This window comes from Denticeps clupeoides, chromosome 10 (genome assembly GCF_900700375.1).
Source record: "Denticeps clupeoides chromosome 10, fDenClu1.1, whole genome shotgun sequence".
NCBI lineage: Eukaryota > Metazoa > Chordata > Actinopteri > Clupeiformes > Denticipitidae > Denticeps > Denticeps clupeoides.
Window position 1 is genome coordinate 4009056 of NC_041716.1, and position 13817 is coordinate 4022872.

A 13817-nucleotide genomic window follows, 5' to 3' on the forward strand; every position below is an offset into this window, starting at 1 on the left:
GAGCACCATAAGAGCCTCTGAATGCGCAGCGTTCCTTTTGTTGCCTTTATACGTCTATGTGGCAGGCCGAGGGGAAGGGGGAGGGGCAGAGATGGAGTGAGAGGAAAGAGAGAGAGAGAGAAGAACGACAGGGATTACTTCATGATTGGCTAAAGGGGGATTAAAACCCAGCCTGGTTGGCCTTCTCCTTTTCTGAGTGTGTGTGTGTGTGTGTGTGTATATTCATGTGCAGGCTCCTGCTTCTGTGTCCGAGCCACTAATTCACACCGCATGTGTGCGCATGTGTGTGTGGGTGTGTAGATGAGCCTGTCACTCCGGGTTGACCTGTAAGTGAAGCCCACGTTACTTACTGGGAGACACGCAGAGATAGACGCAGCGCGAGGGAGGCGAGGTGACGGGAACATGCTCTTGTGTGCTGAGACAGGAACAAAGGAACACGGGGACAGAGAGACACTCGCCTGTGAGCGTGGAGAGAGACAGCCTCAGCAGGAAGTAAGGCACCTTTCTCAATGTTGTGTTTGGGGTGGCAGCTCTTTGTCTTGCAGGATTCCTGTCTTTTTTGTGCTACTCACTTGTTTGCGTTTTTGTGTAACCGCTCCGTGCTTGCTGGACCGCACACCTAATGCAATCCAAATTCGAAATGGAGCTCTCATGTTCAACCTACATCAGAAATATTTCTTGTTGGCACTCTTGTTGGTTGTTCACTTTGAGGATATTTAATGGCCTCATTTTGAAACTTGTACCACGCCCAGATTCTTCAGGGCTTGCATCACCGTCTCCCTCACGGTCCCAGGCAGACAGGGAGAACGATGGGCCTACTTGATTCACTCTTTGGGACACGTCTCTCTCGCTCGCTGGCGTGATCACTTGATGGCATCTTAACCGAACCTGTCCCGTCATCTTGTTCTGCCGCTCTGTGCTGATAGTGCTGATACAGCTACGGGTGGCGAGTGGCAGCATCCGGTCAGGGGGCTTGCCAAGCGCTATCATTTGCAGATAAGAGCAAATTAGCCCATAATTAGATGTTTTTCGCAGCTCTGTGGTCTGGGGCAATAAGACATGTGGCCACTTCTTGCTGAGGAAGCAGCGATCCAGTTCACGTGAGGTCCTTCCTCAAACCATTGGATACTGAGGTCCTACTCTACCCACACTGTAAAAAGCGAACACTGGCTAAACTTTAAAAAAATGTACTAATCTGTCACACCTATATATTTTAGCATTGACGTAATGTAAATAAATCAAGCAGACCTGCTTTAACCTGGTTTATTCACATTACATCGATGCTAAAATATATATAGGTGATAGTAAAAGTTTTGAAAGTTTAGCCAGTTCACTGACTATTTGTTCACCTACTGTCTAAACCTGTTCACACCTGAAGGAACGTTCCTATTTTGTATCCTTTAGCCTACTTTTCTCATGGAATATTCTACACAGCATGAATTGGTGAACACAGTAAAACACAGTAAAACTCACTGGCCATAAAAAGTTACCTATACTGAGCCATGCAAGACATGAATACATACTAAGCCCATGCCCCGGCAAAAGTCCAAAAGCTGTTAACTCGCTGATATTGACTTTTTCCGGGGGGGCATTTATAAACTGTGGTAGAGTTCATGGACTGAACCACTGGATCCCGAACGACTGTTCAGTTTTAAATGATTTTGTAGGAGAACATTGCCATTGTTTTTGGTCTTTTCCACCAGCATGGAGTTCTGCTTCCTGACAGCATGCTTGGTGGGAGCTGTCGCTCTCTATGTGGTTTTCTCATGGATCATCCCTAGAGCTGTGCAAAATAATGCCTGGTGGGCGCTGCTCTGGCATGATAGGATCACCGAACGGGTTCGAGACCATCTCACTGGATCCACACGAGCAGAGGTCAGTACAACACGGTGTATGCCTCTCCCAACGGCATTTTTGTAACATTCTCCATCATGCTTAGAGATCATTGATCATCAGGTTCAGTTTTGCACTTTGTAGCTTGAGTGATTAAAAAAAACATGCATTTCGTGTGCGTTTTCCACGTTCATCTCAGTTTTTAAAAACAACATAAGTTCATTTTCAAAGCATTTGATGAAGGCACTGTTTTTATGCCCGTCTCTGACACAGCGTCTGCTGAAGGCAGTGCAGAAGAACGCCAGGAGAGGAGACCCTCAGAGCGTCATCTCCGCCATTGATCACTACTGCAGACACAGTGAATGGGCCATGAATGTAGGAGATGAGAAAGGTGAATAAACTGGTTTTCCGACTCAGTTTTGCTCGGTTTTAACACACAACTATCACACAATTGCCTACTATTAGCGCTAATGAAGGAGAGCTGAAATGCCCTAATGGGCTTTTGAAATGGTAATTAGCCATTGTGGATGAAAGGTCTGCTTGAGAGCTCTACCCACAACAGACGTGTCTGTGCAGGCTCCATTTTGGACTCTGTGCTGAGTGAGGTCAGCCCAAGCTGTGCCCTGGAGCTGGGCACATACTGTGGGTACTCCACAGTCCGCATCGCCCGTCTACTGCCCCCTGGTGCCACCTTCGTGACTGTAGAGTTCAACCCCAAGTATGCCAAGGTGGCTCGGCAGGTGATAGAATTTGCTGGACTCCAGGATAAGGTAACGTATTAAGGCTGGAGACTGAGCCAGACAAAATAAAGCGATCCTTGCCTTCCAATTCATAATAAAGCATGCAGAACGGAATTTGGCATAAACTGAGAGGAACTCTATGTCCCGAAACAGGTTAAACTGATCGAGGGAGCTTCAGGAGACCTCATCCCAAAAATGAAAGAGCTTTTTGGCAATGTAACTTTTGATTTTGTTTTCTTGGACCACTGGAAAGACAGATACGTTCTTGACACAAAGCTTCTTGAGGTACTCCAGGCTTTAAATTGAAATTATTCCAAGAAACTTACATGCATTTTCACCTTTAACAAGTTCTTCCAATTGACATTTCAGGATTGTGGACTGCTAAGGAAAGGTTCTGTGCTCCTGGCAGACAATGTCATCTGCCCCGGGACCCCAGAGTACCTGGCATACGTTCGAAATAACCCCCGCTACAAGAGCACGTACTACAAATCTCACCTTGAGTACACAAAGGTGGAGGACGGCCTGGAGAAATCAGTCTTCATGGGCTGAAAGGTCACCGGGAAAAAGATGCTTTCTGAATTAAGATGGGAAAGTGAATCTGTAAAAGATACAGCTCGCCTTGGCCACTCGGTGTTATGTGCCTAATCCCATTAGACCTCTAGGGTATTTGCTAATGAAACAGCAGAACTCAACTGAGCCCAGTGCTGCTGAATTAGGACTTTTTTTTGTGAGCATAAAAAAAATGTTTCTTGATTTTCAAGTAACCATGGTGTACACTTCTGTAAATGTTATAAGAATGTGCCAAATCTATTATGAAAAAGGAAAACCATCAACAGTAAAAAATATATGCAAAAGACCACAGTACTTCAATAGTTGGTTGTAGCTATAAGGTTTATTTGAGTTGCAGAAACCAAACGATTTAAGATGCAGTACTGTAGTATTGGATTTAACAGTGTGTACTAATCACTGTATCACTAATCCGAGTAAAATCTGCCATATTTCCCCACTTTCTATCCTATCAAATAACCTAAAATCCATGTTCTACACCCAGTATTGTCCCCGCCTGCAACAAATCAGTCCTCAGTACAGTACTGTATCAGAACACAAACTGCATGGTCAGGGCCCGAAATGATCGACTTGTTGCAACTCGGGGACCCTCACCTTCCTGATACCTCTGGACCAAAGCACAGCACTCGACAGTCTACTCCAAAATGTAGGAACAGCAGTTCATCAGCCTCTCTACTTCCACCACCACCTCAGCTGACACTTCAAGACAAGATATAAGCACTTGCTTACTACCCACCCGCTGGCCAAGTCCTCATCCCTCACTCCAAACACTGTCACTTCTCCAGAAGCAGATCTGGTTTTCCCACCAATAATTCATTATTCTTTCACTTGCTACCTGCTTATTGTATTGTTCAGTTTATGTATTGTTGTCTGTACCTCCATTTATTTCTGTACGTGTGTCTGATTTTCCTGAAAAGCACTGCATAAGCAAAATTAATGATCACTTCACAGGATGTTTATTGCATCACAAAGCGCAGTTCCTACGACCTACTAAAAAAAAATATGAGACGAAAGAGGATGTAGGATGGTTCTTAAAATATCTCTTCCTATGTCATATTCTTTTTATTTGTCCAAAACATTAGCACAGCCCCAGTAAAATTCCTGTTCAGACAGATTTAATTTAAACTAGAACCACAATATGCACTCATTTAGTTGCAAAAAGTATGCAAAACAGCCCACAAATGTGAACATATACAAACAACAGACCCACAACAGTATTCTGAGTTCAAGAAGGAATCCTGATGTCTTTCTTAGTCCATCAGTCCTGTGAGTTTCTACTGTTGAAGATCTTAGCCAGCAGGGACACGTTGGACTGAGCCTTCTCCTGGATTGTTTTGGCCTTTTCTTGGGCTTTCTGGAGGGTCTTCTTGGACATTGACTTTTTGGCAAGACGGCTGAGTTGAATCTCCTCCTCGCTGCGACGCTGCTTGAAGTCCCACGTCTTCTCCTCCACTGCCTCTCCTCTTTTCTCCTTCTTCTTGCGGAGTTTCTCCAGGTTTTGGCTCTTCTCCACGCTGGCCAGGTAAAAGTTGGTCTCCCTCTTGGCCTGGGAGATCTCAGTCCTGAGACGCTGGTGGTAGACTGTCTGTTCATATGCCAGGCGCTCGCTGAGGTGGCACCACTGGAACCTGTGCAGATACTGGGAATGGGGTAATAAAAAGACTGTTAGTGTTTTGATGCGCTTTCATACAAGCCCTACTTACATTTACATTTAAGGCATTTGGCAGACGCCCTTCTTCAGAGCGACGTACAACGTTCTTCCATGCTACCATCAACGAAGTGATCAATTCTGGTTCACTAGGACCCCCAACTATGAATACAATCTTTTTATTCACTCTGTTGTACTTTCTATACATAAGTAAGACAATAAGAATGTAACAAGTAAATCTAAATATTCTCTAAAGAGGAAGGTCTTGAGCTGCCGTTTGAAAATGCTCAGTGACTGAGCTGAGGGGAAGTTCATTCCACCACCGAGGGGCCAAGACAAAGAGTCTAAATGAGTGTTTTCCTCATACCTTCTGCGATGGTGGGACCAGGAGAGCAGTACTGGAGGCTCGGAGTATATGAGGTGCAGTGCGAGGTGTAATAAGGGCTGTGAGGTAGGATGGTGTGGTGGTAGTAGCCTAATGGATAACACACTCGCCTATGAACCAGAAGACCCAGGTTCAAATCCCCCTTACTACCATTGTGTCCCTGAGCAAGACACTTAACCCTAAGTTGCTCCAGGGGGACTGTCCCTATAACTACTAATTGTAAGTCGCTCTGGATAAGGGCGTCTGATAAATGCTGTAAATTTACTCCATGTTTGGCTTTGTAGGCCAGCATCAGTATTTTGAATCTGATGCGTGCAGCTACTGGGAGCCAGTGGAGGGAACGTAGCAGAGGGGCGGTGTGGGAGAATTTGGGAGATCAGTCGTGTTGCTGCATTTTGTATTAGTTGTAGAGGTCGGATACTTAATTTGCTACCTTAATAGACCAGAGGTCACTACTGAAGCGGCTCCTCTTGTGAGTGGCCATAGGTGTGTTGTGCAGACTGGCTGCGACCCTCTTCGCCATGCTCTTGTCTCTGAACTCCACCCAGCCTTCGGTGAAGTTGTTGGCGTTGCTGCCTGCTTTCTTCTTCTTCCTCCGGACTGACCGGTCTGGGTTAAACAGAGAAGCAAATTCCTGATCAGTATAAGGCTGGGCGATAAAACGATAACGATATGTATCGCGATAGACGCGTGATCGATATCAATAGAAAATCTGTTCAGTAAAACGTTTTTCGTCGGTGTCAGGTCTGGTCTGCCTCAGTCACGCCCCCTATCGAGCCTGTTGCCCAAGTTTTAACCACGTGCAGCCCCGGACACGCAGTGATGACGCCATGTGATGTGGTGAGAGCGGCTATCGGTAGCAGAGCAGCCCGGCTGGTAGCATCTAGCTAATTAGCTGGGCTGCTAGGCTACCGATAGCAAGTCCATGCGTATCTTATTCCAGTTAAGTGACTGCTTGTTTGCACTCTGCTATGCTCGTGTACGTGTTCGTATGTGTGCTTAAAGACTTGCTTAACCTCCTTGTGTGGTTTGATGGACAGTGCTGAGCAAGAGAACGAGCCTACAGAGAGCTAATCCACCGGAGCTTCTCCAAGTGGCAGCGGAGAGCTACTTAGGGCTTCTCAAAGTGGCTCCAGCTCCTGTAGCTTTACCCACTCAGGCTACCAAAGCTTCACTTCCCCAGACTGAAGCACTGCAGCACACAGTGACACAACAAAATGTGTCCTCTGCTTTTAACCCATAACCCTTAATGAGCAGTGGGCAGCCATGGCAGGTACTTTGCTCAGTGGCATCTCAGTGGCACCTTGGTGGATCGGGATTCTTTGCTTACATTTTAATTATTGGAGTTTTCCATGGTTGTTGGCATTTCTGTCTTATCTGTGGGGATTATGATCAGGGGAAGGTTAAGTTTGAAATAGAAATGTTAAAAAGTAATAGATTTTTCTCCTGGTCCTTACTTAAAAAAGGTCATAAATATATCAATAATTATCGATATTGACTGATATGAAACATTGATATCGTGATACAGCCATATCGCCCAGCCCCAATCAGTGTAATATAATGCATGTCTGTCGGCATATTTGCAGTTTAGGATTGTTATCCATTTCTTACTTTCAGGCTGCAGGAAGACTCTTCCAATTTCTCCATATACGCTCAACATGTTCCTGACGTGTTTAGGCCGCAGTCTGGGAGGAATGTGTCCCAAATACACTATTCCAGGCACGGCCTTTTTACTTTTCTTCATCTTGTCTTGGTCATCGTCTTCACCGCTTCCAGCAGAGGCAGCAGTGCCACCATCTTCGTCGTGATTCCCCTCACCACAGTCTGCTGCAGCCTCACCGTCATCATCTTCATCGTCTTCCGTCTCCATGCAGAGATCCTCTCTGCTTGTATCCACCGTGGTGTCTAGCTCACCTTCCGCCACGCTCGCCATTGTCGACGGTGCTCACTGGCCGAAAGGGAACATAAATATCTTGATATTATTACTATTCCATATATCATGATACGCCTCTTACTATTTCTATTTCACGCACACTTTCAAGAATAGCTAAAGTAACAGGTAAAAACAAAAGCATTGCTACTGAATGCGAAGTCAAATAATAAGCATCGTGAGATCATCCAGGCGATCTTTTGGCTTGGGGCTAACGTAATGAAAAATATTGCAGCCAAGTATTTAAAATTCAAACTCCTTAGCTACTGATGCTAATTTTGCTACGCGTAAGACCGTAAGACTTTTTTATAATGGTCTTTTTTGTTGCCGCATTCCACTAAGCGACTTTACACTTTTAAGAACCCAAAAGGAAATTCTACTCACCTTTAAACGTACCCTTACACATGAACTACGCATACATCCTAACAATATTTCTGGAACAGTTCCCTCTACACGTGTCTCTTTTCCGATACACTGCGCATGCGCGGAACAAACCGGGGCGTGTTCGGGTGCATACGTTGCTGCGTAAAAATAATTCGCAGTTCTTGGTATTACATGTTGTAAAATGTAACTACGTCTCTGTAGACCAACTTACTCGTTTAACTCAGCACCTTTACCAGTGTAAATGGTCAGTTGACCTATACATTAAAACATAATAAAAAAATGTGTTACAAAATATCTCGAACACGGCCAAAACACTGCGCCGATGCAGAAACTGTTAAACGTACAGTAACTATTTTTGCAGGAAATACACACTGAACAATGACCCACGATGTGTGTATTCAACAAATATTTATTTTTTCCATTTTTGTACGCGCACAAATTGCATTTCTCGCAATAAAACACTTAAAATAATGTAGAATTCACTTTTGTTGTTATCCCAGTTTAACGCGGAGGGGCGACAAAACCCTAGAGAATGAATTTACACACTCGCGATTGTCCAACCCTGCTTAATGCGGCTTTTTATTTACCTTGTGATATTTCTGCCTTAAAAATTACATTTAGAGGTAAAATAATTAAAATCGCCAGGATTTTTCTTTTCTTGCATCTGGTGCCACATAAATTGTGAAATAAGTTGAAGGTAGTGAATGAAGGTACAGAAAGTGCACGAAGTGGAGAATAACAATAATTTTGGGCAGAAGATTTCAGACCCTGTTCAAGCATACAGCCGCACAGACCACTTGACTCAGCTAGTGTTGGGCCTGATGAGGACCTTTGGGGGGCGCGCCAAGACAAACTTATACATGAACTGTCAATAAATCCACAGCGCTTAACTCACAACAGGAAGATCACCCCACGTCCCAAACCCTCCACTGACTGTGTCCTTCAGTGCGGAAAAGACATTTGTAAACCACAGCAACACCAGAGGGCGAGGATGTATAAAAAAAAAAAAAACGTACTTGGTGAGGAAGACCGAGCATCCCCCTCCATCCCGCTACCCTCCTCGGGGGTACAGCTCTTCCCTGTAGGGGCTGCGTTGCTGTTTTAATATGCATGGCAGTGTGCCCGTCACATGTGTGTTGGTGCATTATTGAACAGCGATGACTCTGGCTTACTAAGTGCTCTCTGCAGCCCGGCCTATCTGTTTAAATATAACCCCAAACGCCACAGTCGCACGCTCCGTGGGTGCCGGAAATTTGCATTGGAAGAGACTGAACACTGGAGTGTGAGGTTAATATTTTCACTGCGTAACTTTTGCAATCTCTCAGAATAATATCCCAGCAAATATAAACGTGCAACGATACGCTACGTGTTCCGCTTTGCAGTGTTTCAACAGGCAAACCAGGGTTTGATGCCTCAGAAAAGGCCGGTGACAAAGATTAATGTCTGTGTGGCGAGTCATCTTCGGGGTTCGCATCGGTCCCGGCGAGTGAAATGAGTGTGGAAGGACTGTGTGACACATCCGAAAATGCCTCGCAGAGCGATTTTGTGAACGTCCGCTTGATTCGCCCGGTGAGTGACAGCCCGAGACATGCGTCTGACAGGGCACTGTCCACAAAATCTCCACGCATATGCAGCAGCTTTGGGACCCCCCCCCGTTGCGGAATCAAGTGCGACAAGCGGCAAAAGTGGCGAAAGCCCCCGGAAGGGAAGGGCGAAAGGGGCCGAGGAGCATTTCTGCGGCGCCCTTCCCAGAAAATGTCCGTGCCAGGTTGTTGGACTGGCTTTTTTGACATCGGTATGTAAATTTGCTGGGGTGACATGTAACTGGTGCCGTGGGACAGACTGTGGCCGAGACGGGACCTGGACAAGCGGACGCGTGGGCAGGTCCCGCAGGGCCGGGCTCTTCGGGGGCAGAAAACCTCTGACCACGCTTCTGCAAACATCAAAGCGCTCCTCTAACAGAGGAGGGTGGGGAGCGCGCCGAGCCATCTGTCTAGACCGGAGTGACAACGCTGGTTAGAGTCACCGGCACGCCCCAGCTGCCCTCCACCAGGCGGAGACGAGGTGGGACGGGGAAGAGCGTCTCCTTCTCTCGCTCCCGTCTCCGAGGAAGGAGCGCGAAGGTGCCCGGGGGGGCCGCTGGCGCTAATGATTTATTTACACCTCTGAAATATTGATGGGCTTGATGTGCAAATGAGCGGCGGGAGACGAAGGCGCGTTGTTGGGAGGCCCGTGATCGGGGCCCGAGCGGGGCTCTGGCGGGACGTGGCGCAGCACGATTACCCTCGTTTTGTCGGGATCCCGGAGGCTGCCTGAATCCGGCCCGCGTTGGCTGCGGGTGATTTTTGCCCCGGGAGGGAGGGGAAAAAAACGCCACCAAACATCAAAAAGAAGCAAGAGGGGCGTGAAATGAGGGCCCCGCTTCCGGAGATTACGTGCAGCCTGCAGCCACAGGGACGGCTTCGCTCCCCGCTCCGGCTCGGTTTCGGTCAGAGCCGCCAAAACGAGGAGAAGTGTTTCAAACGCGGGGGGGGGGGGGGGGGGGTGGGGGTACCTTCCCATTTATGGTCCATTCGATCTGTCCATTTACATTTACAGCATTTATCAGACGCCCTTATCCAGAGCGACTTACAATCAGTAGTAACAGGGACAGTCCCCCCCTGGAGACACTCAGGGTTAATTGTCTTGCTCAGGGACACAATGGGATTTGAACCCGGGTCTTCTGGTTCATAGGTGAGTGTGTTACCCACTAGGCTACTACCACCCTATACCACTATGTCCCACCCTATGTCCAAATATCACTTTCGGCAGGAAAAGGAGCCGCCTGGGAGCCGAATCATATTACCTAAAATGGTGTGTGTTAAGTTAAACGGCAATACAGGTCAAAACAGCGTTTCCAGCGTAAAAGGGGTTCGTTCTTGAAAGGAAATCTATACGGCGGCGTGTTGTGTTTCAAGGTCGCCAGTTTAAGTTTACGCGGTTCGGCCCTGAGCTGACGGATATCAAACTCGTACCGACAGTGATGAGTTCATGCGCTGACGGCGTTCATTAAGGCTTTTAAATCGCTGCACAGTAACAGCCTGGAAATCAACCTTCTGATTACGGGGCTGCTTCCTTAACCACTTGACCGGCCTAGCGGTTAAGGAAGCGGCCCCGTAATCAGAAGGTTGCCGGTTCGAATCCTGATCCGCCAAGGTGCCACTGAGGTGCCACTGAGAACACACTGCTCCCCGGGCGCCTGTCATGGCCGCCCACTGCTCCCTCAGGGTGATGGGTTAAATGCAGAGGACACATTTCAGTGTGTGCACAGTGTGCTGTGCCGCCGAGCATCACAAATGACAATCACTTTCACGTGAGCCACTCCAACTCCACTGTGTTTTTTTTTTCTTTCTCGGCCGTGAAACAACGATTTACATCCCTCCACCTGCAATCTGCAGCACACGTCTGTGGGAGCAAAAGCTATGAAGTGAAGTCACGGAGGTGCGGGTCGTAGGTCAAATCCAAACCTAGAAGTAATCCAGGTCATCTCTGGCGCACGGTAAATTTCACTTTGCAGGAATGTGTTTTTTTTTTTGTTCAAATCGAATCTCTCGATAATTCTTCTGGAGCAGGAAGAGTGTGGTGAACGTTCAAGACTCCATGCCAAGCGGCTGCGCACACGATGGCCTCGGCTGTTTCATGCATAAATAACCACAGCGCCGTGCTTCATAGGACCAAGACCTCCTTCTGCTGGACCACGACCATTAAAGACGGAGATCCTCTGGCCCAATTCGCTTAAAAAAAAGCCTGAGTTCTATTCTGTGTTCTAAGTTTAAAAGGTCTTAAAATGCACAGCTTTCTGCTGCACTCAGCGGCGCAGGTTTCCACGCAGGGAATGTGGGATAAACGATAAATGAATAAAGCGCTGTTGTTTTTAACCTGTTTGTCTGTCTGTAACGCGCGCGTTCGTGCACGAGCTTTCCTCAAATGATGGAGATTAGACAGAGAGGGGGGGGGGGGCAGAGTGAGAGAGAGCAAGAGAGCTCGAGAGAGGGAGGAGAAGAGCAGAGCAAGAGAGAGAGATATCGAGAGAGGGAGGAGAAGAGCAGAGCAAGAGAGAGAGAGTGAGAGAGAGAGGGGAGGAACAGAGTGAGAGAGAGAGAGATCGAGAGAGGAGCAGAGTAAGAGAGTAAGAGAGTTAGAGAGAGGAGAGGACCAGAGTGAGAGAGAGCGAGTGAGAGAGAGAGAGAAAGAGAGCGAGAGAGTGAGAGAAAGAATGAGCGAGAGGAGCAGAGCGACAGTGAGAGAGAGAGAGAGAGAGAGGAGCAGAGCGAGAGAGTGAGAGAGAGGAGCAGAGCGAGAGAGAGTGAGCGAGAGGAGCAGAGCGAGAGAGAGAGGAGCAGAGCGAGAGAGAGTGAGCGAGAGGAGCAGAGCGAGAGAGTGAGAGAGAGAGAGAGAGAGAGAGGAGCAGAGCGAGAGAGAGTGTGAGAGAGAGAGAGAGAGAGAGAGAGAGAGGAGCAGAGAGAGAGAGAGGAGCAGAGCGAGAGAGTGAGAGAGAGAGAGAGAGAGGAGCAGAGCGAGAGAGAGTGTGTGAGAGAGAGAGAGAGAGAGAGAGGGGGGGGGGCGCTTTATAGCGATTTGAAGCTTCGAACGTCCGAATTTCGCGCAACATGTTACATTAGAGCCGGTGGGAGATGGCGGCAAACTCGTCAGAAATGTCTCTCAACCGGCTGCGGCTGATACAAATTCAACATGTTTCACAATGAGGCTCTAGTTCGGGAACAGCTGTTTTTATTCAATTTTTTTCAGTGGTCACTTTAAATTTGACTGTAATCGCAGCTTTGACGGGTGTTTGGTTAGTTTTCTGGATGTTTTGACTGATCGCAACAAACCAAGTTCTACAAGAAAATGGACATTTCAGGTAAGAAAACGATCTCGAACTTATTCAGCGACTGGCACGAGATATAAAATAAATCCCAAATAAAGGTGCTTACTATTTCACAGGAAATCAACGTAGGCGTTAAATAATAAGGAATGAAGAGGTTAACATTCAGTTCTGTTTTACTTTTCTTACCTTCCCCGTGATGGGACATCATTTTTCCCCCATGGTGCTTATTGCTCATCTCCAGATACTCCTCACTGAGTGAAATATGATTTGCGGTGTGGAAATAGAGTTTTAAAATGTCATGCAGACGGTCTGGAGACCCGCCTGGAGAATTCCTCTCAATGCCTGTACATTAACAAAGATTTAATACATCAGGCGCGCCTCCAGATTGCCCTTTTTTTTATTGCGCCTTGACTGATGGAGGTTCTTTCTGGGCGACCTGCTGCAGGGGGTCAGGTGCCCTTGTGAAGTAATCACTTCCATCAGGTCTGGAGATAAAGGAGCACTGACCCCTGGCATTAACCTGCCCCTTTTTTTCATTAGGACGTAGCACTTGGGGTGAGGCTGTGTGGGGCACTTCGGGGTCACCCTTCTTTCTCACCCTGTCCAGTATAATAATGCCCGCTCCCGACGGGTCGGCATTATTGGGGTCGTTTCTCACACGGTCTTATGGCACAGCTACTGTTCTCATTCATTTGACATATTTCGACCTGTCTGTCTGTTCTACTGTGTCTCAGCTGTTGTTAAGATAATTCTTTCTTGGCGTGTAACCAAGTTATTAACATGATTTGAATAAACATGAGAAAACAGAAGCAGTTTTGCTCTTTTAAGCCTCGGCGGAATAGCGACTTGTTCTTCTATTAAAATAAAAAGTGGCTGCATTGGCTGCTTTTCTTGCTCATTTTTCTCCTTGTCCAAGTTGTCCCACACGTCTTCAGATTTTTTGCGTAACCGACCAGCATAAGCACTATTCTGCTTGTTCCCCGATATGCCAGACCAAACCACGAATGAGGCATGCAGAATGGTGCCAAGAAATTTTCTTTTGTCCATTAAACGTGACTTTTAAGAAGCTTTAGCTATATCTATGAAATTCAGCTATTTACTTTGAAGATAAGACCATGTAATAAAATAATACTTCCTGGCACATTTTGAGGGCTTCTGCATTTTCTGCATTCATGCAATAAATATGTGTGTTTATGCGACATGGTGCATCTGGGCAAACACATCACCTGCCCATATGCATTTATCTATATTTGTATCAGGGTCACAAGCACGGCTTCCCAGGTACGGGAGCGCCGTTATGTCCTCGTGCGTCTCAATAGATGCCATGTTTCTAAAACCGATTTCTAAAATGTATTCAGTTGTCAGGCGCAATTATCCAAACAGAATTACAAAGAGCGAATGATTTACCACGCTGAGGTAGGACCTAAACAAGATGCAGAGACTGCAGAAGTGATACGGACAGT

At 46.9% G+C, this 13817-nt stretch overlaps 3 protein-coding genes across 3 annotated transcripts in view; 2 read left to right on the forward strand and 1 right to left on the reverse strand.

Moving 5' to 3' along the window:
* Positions 1-135: 135 nt before the first annotated feature.
* comta (catechol-O-methyltransferase a) lies at positions 136-4083 on the forward strand. The gene is made up of 6 exons (XM_028992714.1): positions 136-492; positions 1704-1875; positions 2107-2224; positions 2410-2603; positions 2727-2858; positions 2943-4083. The coding sequence occupies exons 2-6, from the start codon at positions 1705-1707 to the stop codon at positions 3120-3122; spliced, it is 795 nt and encodes a 264-aa protein (XP_028848547.1). The 5' UTR covers positions 136-492; position 1704; the 3' UTR covers positions 3123-4083.
* Positions 4074-7581, reverse strand: abt1 (activator of basal transcription 1). The gene is made up of 4 exons (XM_028992713.1): positions 7488-7581; positions 6785-7121; positions 5607-5782; positions 4074-4779 (listed from the first exon to the last, which is right to left on the reverse strand). The coding sequence occupies exons 2-4, from the start codon at positions 7104-7106 to the stop codon at positions 4399-4401; spliced, it is 879 nt and encodes a 292-aa protein (XP_028848546.1). The 5' UTR covers positions 7107-7121; positions 7488-7581; the 3' UTR covers positions 4074-4398.
* Positions 7582-12095: 4514 nt separating this feature from the next.
* Positions 12096-13817, forward strand: part of grm6a (glutamate receptor, metabotropic 6a) — a 29580-nt gene continuing 27858 nt past the window's right edge. Inside the window, exon 1 of the mRNA XM_028993961.1 lies at positions 12096-12387. The gene's annotated coding sequence lies outside the window, so the exon portion shown is untranslated. The remainder of the gene's footprint in view (positions 12388-13817) is intronic.

Coding starts and splice junctions, on each gene's coding strand:
- comta (XM_028992714.1), top strand. CDS start 1,705: ATGGAGTTCTGCTTCCTGACAGCATGCTTGGTGGGAGCTGTCGCTCTC. Junction 2,225..2,409: donor GAATGTAGGAGATGAGAAAG/GTGAATAAACTG, acceptor GTGTCTGTGCAG/GCTCCATTTTGGACTCTGTG. Junction 2,859..2,942: donor TTGACACAAAGCTTCTTGAG/GTACTCCAGGCT, acceptor TTGACATTTCAG/GATTGTGGACTGCTAAGGAA.
- abt1 (XM_028992713.1), bottom strand. CDS start 7,106: ATGGCGAGCGTGGCGGAAGGTGAGCTAGACACCACGGTGGATACAAGC. Junction 5,783..6,784: donor AGTCTTCCTGCAGCCTGAAA/GTAAGAAATGGA, acceptor TGTTTAACCCAG/ACCGGTCAGTCCGGAGGAAG. Junction 4,780..5,606: donor GTGACCTCTGGTCTATTAAG/GTAGCAAATTAA, acceptor CCCCATTCCCAG/TATCTGCACAGGTTCCAGTG.